The sequence below is a fragment of the Hemiscyllium ocellatum genome, chromosome 11, assembly GCF_020745735.1.
Source record: "Hemiscyllium ocellatum isolate sHemOce1 chromosome 11, sHemOce1.pat.X.cur, whole genome shotgun sequence".
Lineage (NCBI taxonomy): Eukaryota > Metazoa > Chordata > Chondrichthyes > Orectolobiformes > Hemiscylliidae > Hemiscyllium > Hemiscyllium ocellatum.
In genome coordinates this window covers 92660041-92675752 of record NC_083411.1, presented here as the reverse complement: position 1 = coordinate 92675752, position 15712 = coordinate 92660041, and the positions used below count along the sequence as shown (strand labels likewise).

Sequence of the window (15712 nt, the reverse complement as noted above, 5' to 3'; positions counted from 1 at the left end):
TAGTTGATCCACCATTGGTGACCAGCCTCCAATGTCTGAATCTAATTTTTGATATTCCATGTTATAAAATTCTCCATCTCTTTAAAATGCTCCTTAAAACCTTCATCCTCAACCAAGCTTTTGGTAACTTGGTCTCTTCATTCCTTATGTGGCTTAGTCTCAAGTTTTGTTTGCTCCTGTGGAACATTGTTGAGCATTTTAGAAATTTTAGTTGAGGAGATCCTCACAGTGCTATTTCCAACAACCCTGTCTTCGTTTCTGACTTTGATGAGTAGCACTCAGTAAGGTATTTGGAATGTAGATGGTTTTGACAGTGCGATCAGCCATGCACATCATGGTTGTCAGTGTTGCTAGATTTTTGCGCTCTTAAAAAACATACGTATTTTAATGTCACAAGTACTTTGGCCTTCACTTGTCAGCTTTTTCTGTTTCTTCTTTAGTGATATGAGCAAGGTAGCAATCATTGACCAGGCCTAATCACCCTTGAACTGATTGATTTGCTAGGCTATCTCAGAGGGCTACTAAGCATCAAATATATTGCTGTTGTTTTGCGGTCACATTTACCAGACAAGGTGCAGACAGCAAAGGACCATAAGACACAGGAGCAGAATTTAGGCCATTCAACCCATCGAGTCTGCTCCGCCATTCAGTCATGACTGATAAGTTTCTCAAACCCATTCTCCTGCTTTCTCCCTGTAACCTTTGATCCCCTTGATACTCAAGAACCTATCTATCTCAGTCTTATATATACTCAATGACCTAGCCTCCACAGTCTTCTGTAGTGGTGAATTCCATAGATTCACCATTCTCTGGCTGAAGATGTTTCTCCTTATCTCCATTCTAAAATGTCTTCCTTTTACTTTAAGGCTATGTCCTTGGGTCTTAGTCTCTCCTACCAATGGAAACATCTTCCCAACATCTATTCTGTCCAGGCTAATCAGTATTCTGTATGTTTCAATTAGATCTTCCACCCCTCATCCTTTTAAGCTCCATCGAGTACAGACCCAGAGTCCTTAAATGTTCCTCATATGTTAAGCTTTTTATTCCTGGAGCCATTCTTGTGAACCTACTCTGAACACACTCCAGGGCCAGTACATCCTTCCTGAGATGTGGAACCCAAAACAGCACACAATACTCTCAATGGGTAGTAGTGAATCAGCTGAGTTTTTACAACAATTCATGCTAGTTTCGTGGTTACCATCACTGGGACTAGATTTCAGTTCTTCTGTGTGAATTCAAATTCCTCCAGATTACCAGTCCACTGCCACCATCTCCCCAGAGGTCTGTAGACTTGCTTTCTTTCCTTTGTATTTTGATGGTGCTTCCAGTTCATGAATGCTAAGAATTTGCAACTATGTACGTAATGGATTTCCTAGTTGTTCTCGTCAGTCAGTTTGATGTTTCCTGGTAGAGAAACATTGGCTGTCGTCACACGCAGCGTTTCTGAAAGATTTAAGAGCAGACCAGGCACTATGGACATTCTGTGGTTCCTTTCAATGAGCCTTGTCAGGTTGGCTGTGAGCCACTGATGAGTAGGTCATCTTTGCCAGAGGCCTTGAGGCCATTGATATTGAATTTTTATAGCTGTGCTTCTATTGTTACTGCCACTTATGGGCAGCCAGATTGAGATAGTAGACCAGATTAGGCAAGCATCAGTCCAGCAAACATCAGCTTCTGTCATGATGCTAACCACTGTGCAGTCCCTCACAGTGGTGATGACATAGTCGAGCTGGTATCAATGCTGGGAGCAAGAGTGTTGTTATAAATGCTTTTATTTGTGTCTCTGACAAAATGACATGTTTATTATGATCAGGCCAAGCCATAGGCATTTTGTTAAAGAGAAGGACTCCAATGGTGTGTGCCTTCCTTATGGCATTTGTACTTTTCCATAAATTTGTGTCCATCCCAACTCTGAATCATCAAAGAGAATCTGCTTGTTACTCTGGGACTTGGGACAATTGATAAAAGCTGAAGTAGAATTCTTTTTTCATCTCATCTGTTGCTTTTAGACTTGAAGCATATATGGTGTACTGCTTTGGGTTAGAACGAGTTGAAAGATCATGAGGGATTTGTTCATTCCACAAGGGGCTCATTGAGATGGTCAACTAGTTGTTTTTACAGCAAAACCGATCCCATGAAGTTGTTATTTTTAGATTTACCTTTCCAGAAGAAGGTGTATCTTGTAAGCTTGTTATTTGATCAGATCTTCTGCTTGCTATGACTCAGTTAAGCAATGTCATTGTCATAGAATTGGAGTTCCCAGTCTGTGATAGCGGACTTTGAGGTTTGTAATCTTATGCAGATTCTCAACTCTCTGTTCTAGCCTCTAAAACATCCTAAATTTTGAGTATGCCATCATTGGTAATCACATCTTCAACCATTAAGTCCAAGTGTCAAAATTTGCTTTGCAATATCACTGTGAAAAACCTTGTTATGTCTTCCAAGGTTTTAGGCTCTCTAAGTACAAGTATCATACAAAGTTATTATCTCAGAAACAGGCACACTATGTTGAACAGCCTCCAGTATTAAATTATTCTCTTTTGCGCAAAAGCTATAAAGAGATTGAAGAAGGCATAGAAAAAAATAATGATTACAGAATGAAGAGATTAAAATTGAAAGACTGAAAAAACTTGTTCTATTTTCTGTAGGAAAAGGAAACTAAGGGAGTGAACGTACCATTAAAAATCATGTCTTTTAATAGGCTGAACATGGGATGAATTTCCATTTGAGGGTGAATCCAGTACTATAACAAGAGAAAGTTCTTTATTCACAGAGTGGACCTTGCTATTACGTGAAATAATAGAGATGGCTAGCACAGATAAATTTATGGGGAATATAAATGAGTCCTTGAGTGTGAAAGGAAAATAAAGGAGTGTAAGCACTGAACCAGTTGAGCTGAGTGATCAGATTGTACAGGGTAAATTCCAAATAATCTCCAGAATAAATTAGCGCTTGCTCTAGTTTATTCTTTTTCATTATGATTTTTGGACATTGAATTTTTTCCAAAACCTAAAATAACAAAGAAATAATTAACTACTGCTTGAATTACAATTGAGAACTCATGTCTGCTTGTTTCCAAAGCTTGAGTTCTTTAAATGCCAGAGATTATTTTCTTTTAGACCCATGTTTTTGTCTTGAATTTTAATTTCAGTTAAAACACTATGCATTAAATAAATTTAACTCTGGTTTTAATTTTTGCAGCAAACATAATTTTCAGTCAGAGTGTTTGCTTTCTCATTTTTGTCATCATCACAACACTGGTATGCAAATGGAAAATTACATTAAAGTTCACCTTGAAGTTGGCTTTATCATGTATTTCCAAAACAGAGCAAAAGCAGCTTTACTCTGCACTTGGCTATTCTCTGTGTGCCTAGGGGCAGTGATGCTTGGATAATGAAATGGGACATGTTCCACGCCCGAGTACTAATATTTCTTGAAGGGACAAAAATTATTTTTTGAATGTAGAAATCCTATAGATCTTGAAGAGACTAAGTATTACATAAAAATGTTCTGATTTAATTAAGTTTTTGCTTTTGTTTCCTACTTTCTCAGATCTTTCTTTAAGAAAAGGCAAAAATAGTTTTAAGGACTTCATTCCAGTGGTGTTGAAAACCAGGACACGTAGTCAGTCAGGTGAGTAAACTTTTCTTCAAGTAGGAAATTGTGGTAGACCAGGCCAGAACCACCAGAATGCTCATGATCCAGAATATAGCTAAAGTGTTCACAGGAAAAAATGAACATCTCAGCAGGTACAATGAGATGGACTACTTTGTTCTTGTAATAAAAACTACAACACAAGGGGCAGAGGAACAGTTAAAGTGAGAGCTCCAGAGCAGGCAGTCAGCCTTGCCTCGAGAGGGAAGCAGTCCAAGAGATTGAAAACCGTGCACAACGGAAGCCTCCTGTAGTTACATTTTAATTTGGTGTAGGGGAAAGAAACTGATTGGTGAGTACTGATCAGGTTTTCTAATATTTTAATTATAATAAATAGTTTTAAAACTATGAGATGTTAGGTTAGCCTGGCCAAGTGGAATGCACATTCTGTATATGTGTAAAGTCATAGACACACTTCCTGACCCTGATGAACAATTGAGGAAATGTCACCAGCTGCATAAACTTGGGCTCCAGAAGGTTTTGGAACTTGAGCCGTGGTCCAATTCGGTATTGTGCATCCTCAAGGTAGGGAACTATGTGGATAGAATGTTTAAGGAGATTACCACACCACAAGTTAGAACTGTACAGGCAGCAGGGAATTGGTGACTGTTGGGCAGTCTGAGAGCCAAGCAGACAATGCAGGAGTACCTTGACATACTTGTTAATTGTTATTCGTTTTGGATACTGGTGAGCCTGATTGTTTCCTCGGGAGAGGGCATGCTGAAAATGTGTTGCTGGTCAAAGCACAGCAGGCCAGGCAGCATCTCAGGAATAGGGAATTCGACGTTTCGAGCATAAGCCCCGAAGGGCTTATGCTCGAAACGTCGAATTCCCTATTCCTGAGATGCTGCCTGGCCTGCTGTGCTTTGACCAGCAACACATTTTCAGCTGTGATCTCCAGCATCTGCAGACCTCATTTTTTACTCGGGAGAGGGCATCCAGAGCAAAGTTCATGGAACCATGGGCAGCTCAACCATATGGATAGGGTGATGCGTGAAGAACAATGGAAGAGCAACAGTGATAGGGGATTCTATAGGTGTCAGTTCAGACAGGTACTCTTGCAACTATCACTTGGTTCCAAGATGTTCAGTTGCCTCCCTAGTGGTCGGGTAAAAGATGTTACAGTGTGGCTGCAGGACATTCTTCTGGGAGATAGTAATTATTAGAGGTTGTGTACCATGTCAGTGCTAATGGCTTAGGTAGGACTGAGGGTAAGTTTCTTACCAAACTGATTCCCCAGATGGCAGGACTGACCTGTGAAAAAAGACTGGATTGATTGAGCTTGTACTCACCGGAATTTATAAGAATGAGGGGCGATCTCATAGAAACATATAAAGTATTCAATTAGATTCCCTATAGTGTGGAAACAGGCCCTTTAGCCCAACGCGACCCTCCAAAGAGTAACCTACCTAGTCCCATTTCCCTCTGACTAATGCACCTAACACTATGGACAATTTAGCACAGCCAATTCACCTGACCTGCACATCTTTGGACTGTGGGAGGAAACCGGAGCACCGGAGGAAATCCATGCAGACGTGGGGAGAATGTGCAAACTCCACACAGACAGTCACCCGAGGCTGGAATTGAACCTGGGACCTTGGTGCTGTGAGGCAACAGTGATAGCCACTGTGCCGCCCCTAAATATTGATGGAACTGGACAGGCTAGATGCGGTAAGAATGTTCCGGATGTTGGGGAAAGTCCTGGGTTCACAATCTAAGAATAAGGGGTATATCATTCAGAACTGAGTAGGGGAAGAATTTCTTCATTCAGAGTTGTAAATCTGTGGAACTTTTCACCACAGAGAGCTATTGGGGTCAGTTTATTAGGTATATTCAAGAGGGAGCTGAAAATGTGTTGCTGGTTAAAGCACAGCAGGTCAGGCAGCATCCAAGGAACAGGAAATTCGACGTTTTGGGCCTGAGCTGGACATGGCCCTTGTGGCTAAAGGGATCAAAGGCAATGAAGGGAAAGCGGGAGTGGGATACTGAAAATGCATGATCAGCCATGATCACATGAAATGGTGGTACAGGCTCGAAGAACCACATGGACTACTTTTGCACCTATTTTCTGTGTTTTTGTGAAAGCATTTTTCAGGAAGCTAGGTACGAGATTGAGAGGCAGAACAGAGTTAAAGATTTACTTGTAATCATAGAATTATGGAATAATACAGTATAGAATAGGGCCTTTGGCCCATCAAGTCTGTACTGAAAAAATATACGTGTAAAAAATGAGGTCTGCAGATGCTGGAGATCACAGTTGAAAATGTGTTGCTGGTTAAAGCACAGCAGGTCAGGCAGCATCCAAGGAATAGGAAATTCAACGTTTCGGGCATAAGCCCTTCATTCCTGATGAAGGGCTTATGCCCGAAACGTCGAATTTCCTATTCCTTGGATGCTGCCTGACCTGCTGTGCTTTAACCAGCAACACATTTTCAACTGAAAAAATATACTCCAATTTACGCTCATCCCACTTTCCTGCACTGGAATGTTTTGACAATACAAGTGTTCATCAAAATACCTTTTTAAAGGTTGAGGTTTCCTGCCTCAACTGACCTTTCAACCTGTGCATTCCAGACTTCCCTCTATACCCCTACCCCTTCCTTTCACTTTAAAATTATGCCCCATCTTATTGATCCTTCAACTAAGGAGAACAGCTGCTTTCTATTCACTCTGTCTATGCCCCTTACAATTTAATACACCTCTATCAGAACCCCCTCAACCTTTTCTGCTTCAAAGAAAACAACCTGAACTTACCCAGTTTCTCTTCATAGCTGAAGTGCTACATCCCAGGTCACATCCTGGTGAATCTCCTTGGTACCCTCTCCAGTGCGTTCACATTTTTTCTATATTGTGGTGACTGGAATTGCATACATTTGTTGCTTAACCAAAGTTATATACAACTCACCATGACCTCCCTGTTCTTATAATTTATGCCTCAACTGATGAAAGCCCTGCTGCCTTCTTAACTAACCTATTAACCCGTCCACACCTTCAGTGATCTGTGGACAAGCATCGCAAGATCCTACTATTCCTCTGAGCCCCTAGTATCTTGCTATTCACTGAGTGCTCCCTTGTCCTGTTTCTTCTTCGAAAGTGCATAGCCTCACATTTACCAGTCAGTGACCTGTTCATCTGATTGATCTGCTCATCTGACCAATCTGTCTATATCTTCCTGTAACCTAATATCTTCCTTCTCACTGTCAACAACTCAGCCAATCTTTGCACATCTGCAAACTTACTTCGCATCCTTCCCACATTCTCACCTACATCATTTTTGAGTATCACAAACAATAAAGGACCCATCAATGATCCCTACAGTGCACTGCTGCACACCAGGCTCCAGTCACACAGACAGCTTTGAATTGAATTGAATGATTCATTGTTACTTGCATTTTACAGTGAATAATACAGTATAGTACAGTGAAAAACAATCTTGAGCTGTCCCCACAATCCAGCACAATTTTGAATTAGTTTAAGAATAAAAAGATAAATTGAAAGAGAATCTGGCTTCGTTCCACTGCCTCCGCCATGGGTCCTGAGTCCTCACTCAGCTCACCAATGTATCTCCAGACTCACCAACATTGGATTTGATAACCGCCTGTCTTCTGTCACTATGTTTGATCCATCATGACAAGTTAGCCAGGATCCCATGAGCTTTTACTTTCTTTATCAGTTTCCCATGTGGGACCTAGTCATAGGCCTTGCTGAAATCCACCTAAAGTACATCAACTGCCCTAACCTCATCCAAACACTTGGTCACAACCTTGAAAATGTGTTCGACATGACCTCTCTCTGACAGAGCCGTGCTGTGTATCCCTGATCAAACCTTGCCTTTCTAATTTGGAAATTTACTCTTCCACTGTTTATTTTCTCCAATAGTTTCCCTACCACTGATGTTAAACTCACTGTTGGTCCATAGTTCCTTAGTCTACTTCTACCACCCTTTTTTTTAAATCTTCCATAATATTAAGCACAATAGTAGGAGAATTGAGTGATTGATTTTGCAACCAACTAGCTAGTGTAGCAGGGTGGGCATCAGATTTCTGAGCCAATGAGACCTCTTTTGGCGAAGTTCGGACTTGTGCAAGCTGGCTGGTCTACCCTTGAACAGGGCCAGGAGAAATATTTGATTAGAAGATTTAATTATAGGAGTAGAGAAAACAGATTTCAGCTATGGTGATTAAGCTATGGAAACTCTAAGGTTACATTGTGAATGCGAGACAAGGCCGAAGTTATCCACTGACCTGATTTTATTTTTTTAAATGAGATTCAAATCTCCTGATGATATTTTTATGCTCCCCACACTACTGACAGGAGTGTTCATATTTCTCAGCACAGTGTGGGTAGGTGTGTGTGGGGGTGGGGGGGGAGAGAATGTGTGAGCGTGCATGCGCAAACGCAAGATACAGTAAAAAACATTATTAACATTATGCCACCAGAAAAGACACCCGTGTGGCTAATGAACCAGTGACAAGCAAAGCCCAGAGCCAGCAATATTTACGTGAGAAAAGGTGAAGGGGAGGGTAGGGACTGAATCAGAATAGAATTGGAGGGGGAAATAAAGCACTACATTCCCCGCAGTGCCCATCTCTCCCTAAAAGGGCCAAGGTAGACACCACATGCTCCTTCTCTAGCAACACCTGGGCCCGAACATAACAGTGGAAGAGGGGCAGGCATTGACGTTATTTTATTGAAATGTGGGGACAGGATATCTAAAATATGGTAATCAGTGAAATATTAATTAAAGCGATGTGAGTATTGCTGATAAGCACCACATGTTCCTGGAATTTTTTTATCTTGCACTCATGAGGACAAAGGCAAGAATGGTAAATTTCAAACAATCAACAATTTATACTACAAGAGATGAGACGACTGATTGATTTACGAGACGACTGACTGGAGAATAGCAGTGGAGAACTATAGGTTCTTCCAAGTAATTCGAAAAAAGGTGCATGCATTAAATGTCATCTGTGTAAACTAAAGAAATATATCCAAATGTAGGACATTTCTCACAAGCGTAAATGAACCATGTTGTGAGCTTGGCTGATAATCTTAAATTGATTGTTCATGTGGTTATTGGTGCACTTTGGATTGTTCAGCCCAATAAGAGAATAAGCCCAATAAGAGAATAAGTTTTGTTTTGGATTCTGCAAGGGATGACTGCGTATAGTCTGTTTTCTGCCTGTAACCAACAACCAAAGGAATATACTGCTTGAATCAATCAACTAATTGTTGGCTCTTATGGCCTACTTGGGCGGCATGGTGGCACAGTGGTTAGTACTGCTGCCTCACAGCGTCAGAGATCCAGGTTCAATTCCTGCCTCAGGCGATTGACTGTGTGGAGTTTGCACGTTCTCCCCGTGTCTCCCCGTAACATTACTCAATCGAGACATTTCTAAATCGATGTATAACATTCACTGTTTATAGTGATGCTTTAGAAAGTCAAACTGCTGCAAAGATGTAACTGCAGTGTTACAAATGTACGTTAGTCATTTCTGATAGAAATGTTGATACTGAGAACTGGAAAAGACAGACTTTTTGACTTTTAAATTAAGAGTTGGATTATGTCTGCATAACTTAGTCCAGTTATACTGTGCCTGCTAATCCAAAGACTCTGCATGGATCTGAAAGTCTACTGGGGACAAATTCAACTCCAGGGTTCAGTTGGCTGATAATCCTGCCCCAAGAGAACCAAATTCCCTCTGCCTTTTTGTATACCTGCAATTAACTTTCCAAGTTCACATGGACATTTGGAAAAAGGTGTTTAAAGGCTGCTGGTACGTGTGAAATCATAACTGATCGAAAACTGGCGCGGTCAGAGAGCAGGAGAGAAAATTGGTACTGAAATTTATATGTTGGTTTTAAGGTTTTGGCGATAGTTGGTCATCAAGAGCAATGTCGTGAATTGGCAACCACTGTCGTAATAGGCATTAGACATGGTCAAAGTAAAAAGTCATGATCAAAACCATAGGAAAGTGATTTGGACATTGGCAGTTGTAGATTACAGCAATATCATTCTAAAACCCTGGAATATTTAATGTATTTTATACATTACAAAGAAGTTTTTAATTTGTTTATTTCAGAAAGTTTCTGTGTCTCATCAGTACATGTGACTTGTGACCAGACGGACAGTACATTGGAAGAAAGTCAGCTTATGCATGAGGAAGTGGAAAATGATGTAAAAGCAAAGAAAAGTTCAAGGAGTTGGGAGAAGTCTACAACGGAGAATAAAGGGACCAAAGAAGAGAGTGAGGTGGGAAGGACTGGCAGTTCGATAACTGACGTGGGTGAACAGAATAGTTTGGAACCACTTGACTCGGGTTGTATAACAGAAATTGATGGGAATTGTAAAAGTAGTAATAAACGAAACCCTGCCATCAAAACGCAAATAAGAACCAGTAGGAAGAAATTTAAAAGTGAGAAGGATTCTGAAGTACTTTTACACAAAAGGGAGGAAAATCAAGATAACACAGGAATAAAGACACGGAAAGCTGTTACTACAGGTAAACTTCAATATCTTTTGAGCATTTTATGCTTTATCACTTGAAGAAATGTATGTTTTAAAATCTGTTTTGAGTGTCATTAATCTTGACTGATGGCAAATTCTCAAAACTTCAGTGTTTTCTGTCTTTTGTTGGTGAAAAGCTCCTCACACTGTACTCCACTCAAAACCCAGCATAGGAATTCATTGGCTGTTTTTTGAAAGTGAAATGATTCTAGCTACTAAAAATATTGAAGCTCAATTACTTCTCAATACAGAAAAACATCGGATTTGAGTACCTATCTGCTCTTAAATAAGTGAGTTTTACAGCAAATATTTCAGGAGCATTCAGACAAAATATGCTAGTTGTACATCATAACTTGTTAGGTTATATGGCAGTGGAAAATTTGAGAATTGTGTGAACCATGTGCATTGGCCCAAACTTTGGGTTTGATGTGTGGTCCTGTAGTTGTGGAAAAGTTTGGGGAAACATCATGTTGTCTGTTTGTCACATGGTATTCAGGCACTTTCATTGCTTCAGTGGAAGTGTAGGGTAGCCTGCCTTTGAGCCTGTTAAGGCTCTTTAGTTCCCTTTAACCCATGGAGGTCAACCTCTTCCACCCTAGGTTCCATATTCCTATCTCCGCCCCCATTAAATTTTGATTCCATTACCTAAAAGGAATCTGTTTACTCCAGCTTTAACAACATTCAGTTCTGTGCATCATCTGGTGAAGAGGAAGAAGAAGGTTTACGTTAGGATGAGATGTGAAGGCTCAGTTAGAGTGCTTGAGGATTATAAGGTAGCCAGGAAAAACCTAAAGAGAGAGCTCCGAAGAGCCAGGAGGAGAGATGAGTAGTTGTTGGCGGATAGGATCAAGGTAAACCCTAAGGCTTTCTATAGGTATTTAAGGAATAAAAGAATGATGAGAGTAAGATTAGGGCCAATCAAGGATAGTAGAGGGAAGTTGTGTGTGGAGTCAGAGGAGATAGGGAAAGCACTAAATGAATATTTTTCAACAGTATTCACTCTAGAAAACGACAATGTTGTCGAGGAGAATACTGAGATACAGGCTACTAGACTAGGTGGGATTGAGGTTCACAAGGAAGAGGTATTAGAAATCCTGCAGAGTGTGAAAATAGGTAAGTCCCCTGGGCCGGATGGGATTTATCCTTGAATCCTCTGGGAAGCCAGGGAAGAGATTGCCGAGCCTTTGACATTGATCTTTAAATCGTCTACAGGAATAGTGCCAGAAGACTGGAGGATAGCAAATGTAGTTCCCCTGTTCAAGAAGAGGAGTAGAGACAACCCTGGTAATTATAGACCAGTGAGCCTTACTTCAGTTGTTGGTAAAGTGTTGGAAAAGGTTATAAGAGATAGGATTTATAACCGTTTGAAAAGAATAATTTGATTAGGAATAGTCAACATGGTTTTGTGAAGGGTAGGTCGTGCCTCACAAAACTTATTGAGTTTTTTGAGAAGGTGACCATACAGGTAGTTGAGAGTAAACCAGTTGATGTGGTGTATATGGATTTCAGCAAGGCATTCGATAAGGTTCCCCACAGTAGGCTATTGTACAAAATGCGGAGGAATGGGATTGGGGGAGATGTAGCAGTTTGGATCAGTAATTGGCTTGCTGAAAGAAGACAGAGGATGCTGGTTGATGGGAAATGTTCATCCTGTAGTCCAGTTACTAGTGGTATACCAGAAGGGTCGGTGTTGGGTCCACTGCTGTTCATCGTTTTTAGAAATGACCTGGTTGAGGGCGTAGAAGGGTGGGTTAGTAAATGTGCAGATGACACTAAGGTCGGTGGAGTTGTGGATAGTGACGAAGGATATTGTAGGTTACAGAGAGACATAGATAAGCTGCAGAGCTGGGCTGAGAGGTGGCAAATGGAGTTCAATGCGGACAAGTGTGAGGTGATTCACTTTGGTCGGAGTAACTGGAATGCAAAGTACTGGGCTAATGGTAAGATTTTTGGTAGTGTAGATGAGCAGAGAGATCTTGGTGTCCAGGGACACAGATCTTTGAAAGTTGTCACCCTGGTTGACAGGGTTGTTAAGAAGGCATAAGTGTTTTAGCTTTTATTAATAGAGGGATGGAGTTCCGGAACCATGAGGTTATGCTACAGCTGTACAAAACTCTGCTGCGGCCGCATTTGGAGTATTGTGTACAGTTCTGGTCCCCACATTATAAGAAGGATGTGGAAGCTTTGGAAAGGGTGCAGAGGAGATTTACTAGGATGTTGCCTGGTATGGAGGGGAGGCCTTACGAGGAAAGGCTGAGGGACTTGAGCCTGTTTTCGTTGGAGAGAAGAATGTTGAGAGGTGACTTAATAGAGACATATAAGATAATCAGAGGGTTAGATAGGGTGGACAGGGAGAGCCTTTTTCCAAGTATGGTGACGGCGAGCACGAGAGGGTATAGCTTTAAATTGAGGGGTGGTAAATATAGGATAGATGTCAGAGGTAGTTTCTTTACTCAGAGAGTTGTAAGGGTATGGAATGCTTTGCCTGCAACGGTAGTAGATTCTCCAACTTTAAGTGCATTTAAGTCATCATTAAACAAACACATGGATGTAGATGGAATAGTGTAGGTTAGATGGGCTTCAGATTGATATGACTGGTCAGAGCAACATCGAGCACCGAATGGCCTGTACTGCGCTGTAATGTTCTATGTTCCATCTGTGGGCTTCCCTTTATCCAAAGTGGATGCTACTCTTTTGAAGAATTACAATACATTAGATCAACAGAATTTCTCTTTCACAAAGTCATGTTGACTCTTCCTGATTATCTTGATGTTCTAAGTGCAACATTTGATTATAATCTAATAATAACTTACTTAATGATTTGTTTCTAACACCTTTTCTATGACAGACATCAAGCTAACTGGCCTACAGTTTTCTGCTTCCCTCCTGCTTGAATAGAGGGGTTTTTATTTGGTATTTTTCAATCTGATGGTACCTTTCCAGAATCCAGCGAAATTTTGAAAATTAACATCACCGCAATCACCACATCATCAGGCACCTCTTTTTAAGATCCTGGAATGAGGTGTCTAAAGATGGGGAGACTTATTAATCTGCAGCTGCATCATTTAGCTCAATATGTGATTTCCTTAGTGAATTTCATGTCACCACATTCCTCTCTTCCTTCAACTTCTTATTTACAGCTATTACTGAGAATGTTTTTGTATTCCCTATAGTGAAGAGCAGAAGCAAAATATTTATTCATTACATCTACCATTTCTTTATTAATTCCCATTCTCACACTTTAGCGGATCAGCATTCACTTTACTTATTGCATGCTTAGATGCCTATAGAGTCTATTGCTATCACGCACTTCCTCTCTCGCTCTAATTTATTTATCCTGATGAAACATGCCCAGACACACACTAGGTTAAATAAACATCTATCCCTGTCTTCTAGCCACAAAATCACTACAAGCATAAACATTGAGGGTTCAGTCACAACAATGTTGAGTACTAGGGCATCTGTTGATTCTATGCATTTGACTGAGTTGTCTTAGTCAAATGGTTCTTTTCAGAAGAGCGGATAGAATTCTCATATCCTCTTGAGGTGGAGGTAGTAGGGTGGAAACTGCTTGAGGAGGATATGGGGATTTCTCTCGTGACTTAATGATGTCTGTGTATTGTCACTTGACCACTACATTGAGAATATTGCTTCCTAGTTTGAGAGTAACTGTAAACATCCCTTAGATTAACCAAGAATGGTGTAGTTGACCTGTTAGATGGGTTTTTTTTAAAAAAACTTATATTTGGTGTGGCATTGTCGCCAATCTCTATTTGCCCTTGAAACGATATTGGTCAATTGCTGCCTTGAATTACTGTAGTTTCGTGTTGTATGTGTCCCGAGCATCTCGGGAAAATATACCAGGATTTTGATCCAGTGATATTGAAGAAATTGTGATTATAGTTCCAAGCCAAAATATTGTGTGGTTTGGAGGGAAACTTTCAAATGGTGGCATTCCCATATGTGTGTTGCCCTTATCCCCCTATACGGTACAGGTTGTGCTTTTGGAAGGTGCCATCACAGGCATGCAGTGCATCTTGTATTTCATACACACTGCTGTTTCTTTGTGTTGTGAAAGGAGGGAACATTTATGGTGGTGGATTACATGCTAGTCAAGTGTGCTGTTTTGTCTTTGATGCTATCAAGCTTATAGTTTTGGATCCCTGATTCAGTCACATTTCTGACTTATGCCTTCTGGTCAGACAATGGGGAGTTAGGAGGTGAGTTTCTTGCCTCAGAATTCCCAGCCTCTGAACTATTCACATGTGATCCAGTTAGGTTTTTGGTCAGTACTTGCCCTCAGGGCTGTTGATTGTGGGTGGGTGAGGGGAGGGGGAGTGATTGTAATCACATTAATGTTGAGGGATGTACAGCATCACACTGCTCATTTGGTGCTATGTGAGATCATATTGTGCAGATACCAAGTGTGTGTTGTATTTGAGATCCCAGAATACCTTAACAGATTACAATTTCGTAGAAGCTTACAGATGTAGAGCAGAGCTGGAGTCTAGTCAAGCTAATTATAATGAAGTGTTTATTTTAGGAACATGGACACCTCCTACTTCACCGCGGAAAAGGCTTGCTCTTTCAGGCACTTTGCCCAGTGCTGATTGGAATCTGAGTGTCAGACACAGCACTCCTGTGTCAGGAGGTTTACGAAAACGTAAAGAATCTTGTAGTACAGGCTCTCTCAACTTGAGTCACATATCCGAATCTCCAAGCCAGTTTCAGTCAGAAAAACCATCAGGAAAACGTAAATGTAAAACAAAACATATTATTGGACCCCAATCCCCAGACGAAGATGCAAGCAACCAAGGAAGACACAAGGTAAGAAACTTAAAGCAATGTTCTTTGTATGATGCTTCTAATATATCACTTAAGCTGCTTTACCGATGTTCAATTAGTAAAAATGGATGCTGTGCCAATTAAGAAGGCAAACCAAAAGCTTGGTCATAGATATGATTTTTTGGAAGAATCCTAAAGGGACATGCAGAGGTAGAGGCGTTTAGGGAAGGAATTCCAGAATTTATGGTCCAGGGCAACTTATGTTTTATCTGAGACCAATAGCGATATTCTGTTAGCTAGATATATCATCAGTAATGTCAGATCACATAGAACTGGAATTTGAATGAAGAAAGTTCTAGTGCAATCCTGTTGCAGCATATTTACATAGCTCATTTTTATTCTTCAGTTTACATTGATATAATACCCAGTTCTCAGCTATATAAAGCACCCAGAATCCCACAGTATATTAGAACAACTGAAGGAAGATCCACAATGATGGCATAAAGAGCATAGGCAATGCATAAGAGACAAGAGTCTGACGAATGGGTAGTTAGGTGGGTTATTAGACTGGATAATGTTACAGAGAGAGGAAGAAGCAAGGCTATGACGCAATGTAAACACAAGGATAGAATTTTGATTTTGAGATATTTGGGAACCTGGAAGCAAAACATGGGAGAGAGGACAGTGGTAATGAACAGATTGCGATTGATATGAGATAGGATATAGCAGCAAGTGGGCTGAATTTTACTGACATTGGCAGATACA

The 15712-nt window shown here is 40.7% G+C and overlaps 1 protein-coding gene across 2 annotated transcripts in view; it reads left to right on the top strand.

The window, feature by feature from the left end:
* Positions 1–15712, top strand: part of bcorl1 (BCL6 corepressor-like 1) — a 175612-nt gene that overhangs the window by 108670 nt on the left and 51230 nt on the right. For both annotated transcript variants that reach the window (XM_060832260.1, XM_060832261.1), the window contains 3 exons: positions 3553–3633; positions 9738–10157; positions 14706–14989. In XM_060832260.1, coding sequence (XP_060688243.1) covers positions 3553–3633; positions 9738–10157; positions 14706–14989 — 785 coding nt within the window. The remainder of the gene's footprint in view (positions 1–3552; positions 3634–9737; positions 10158–14705; positions 14990–15712) is intronic.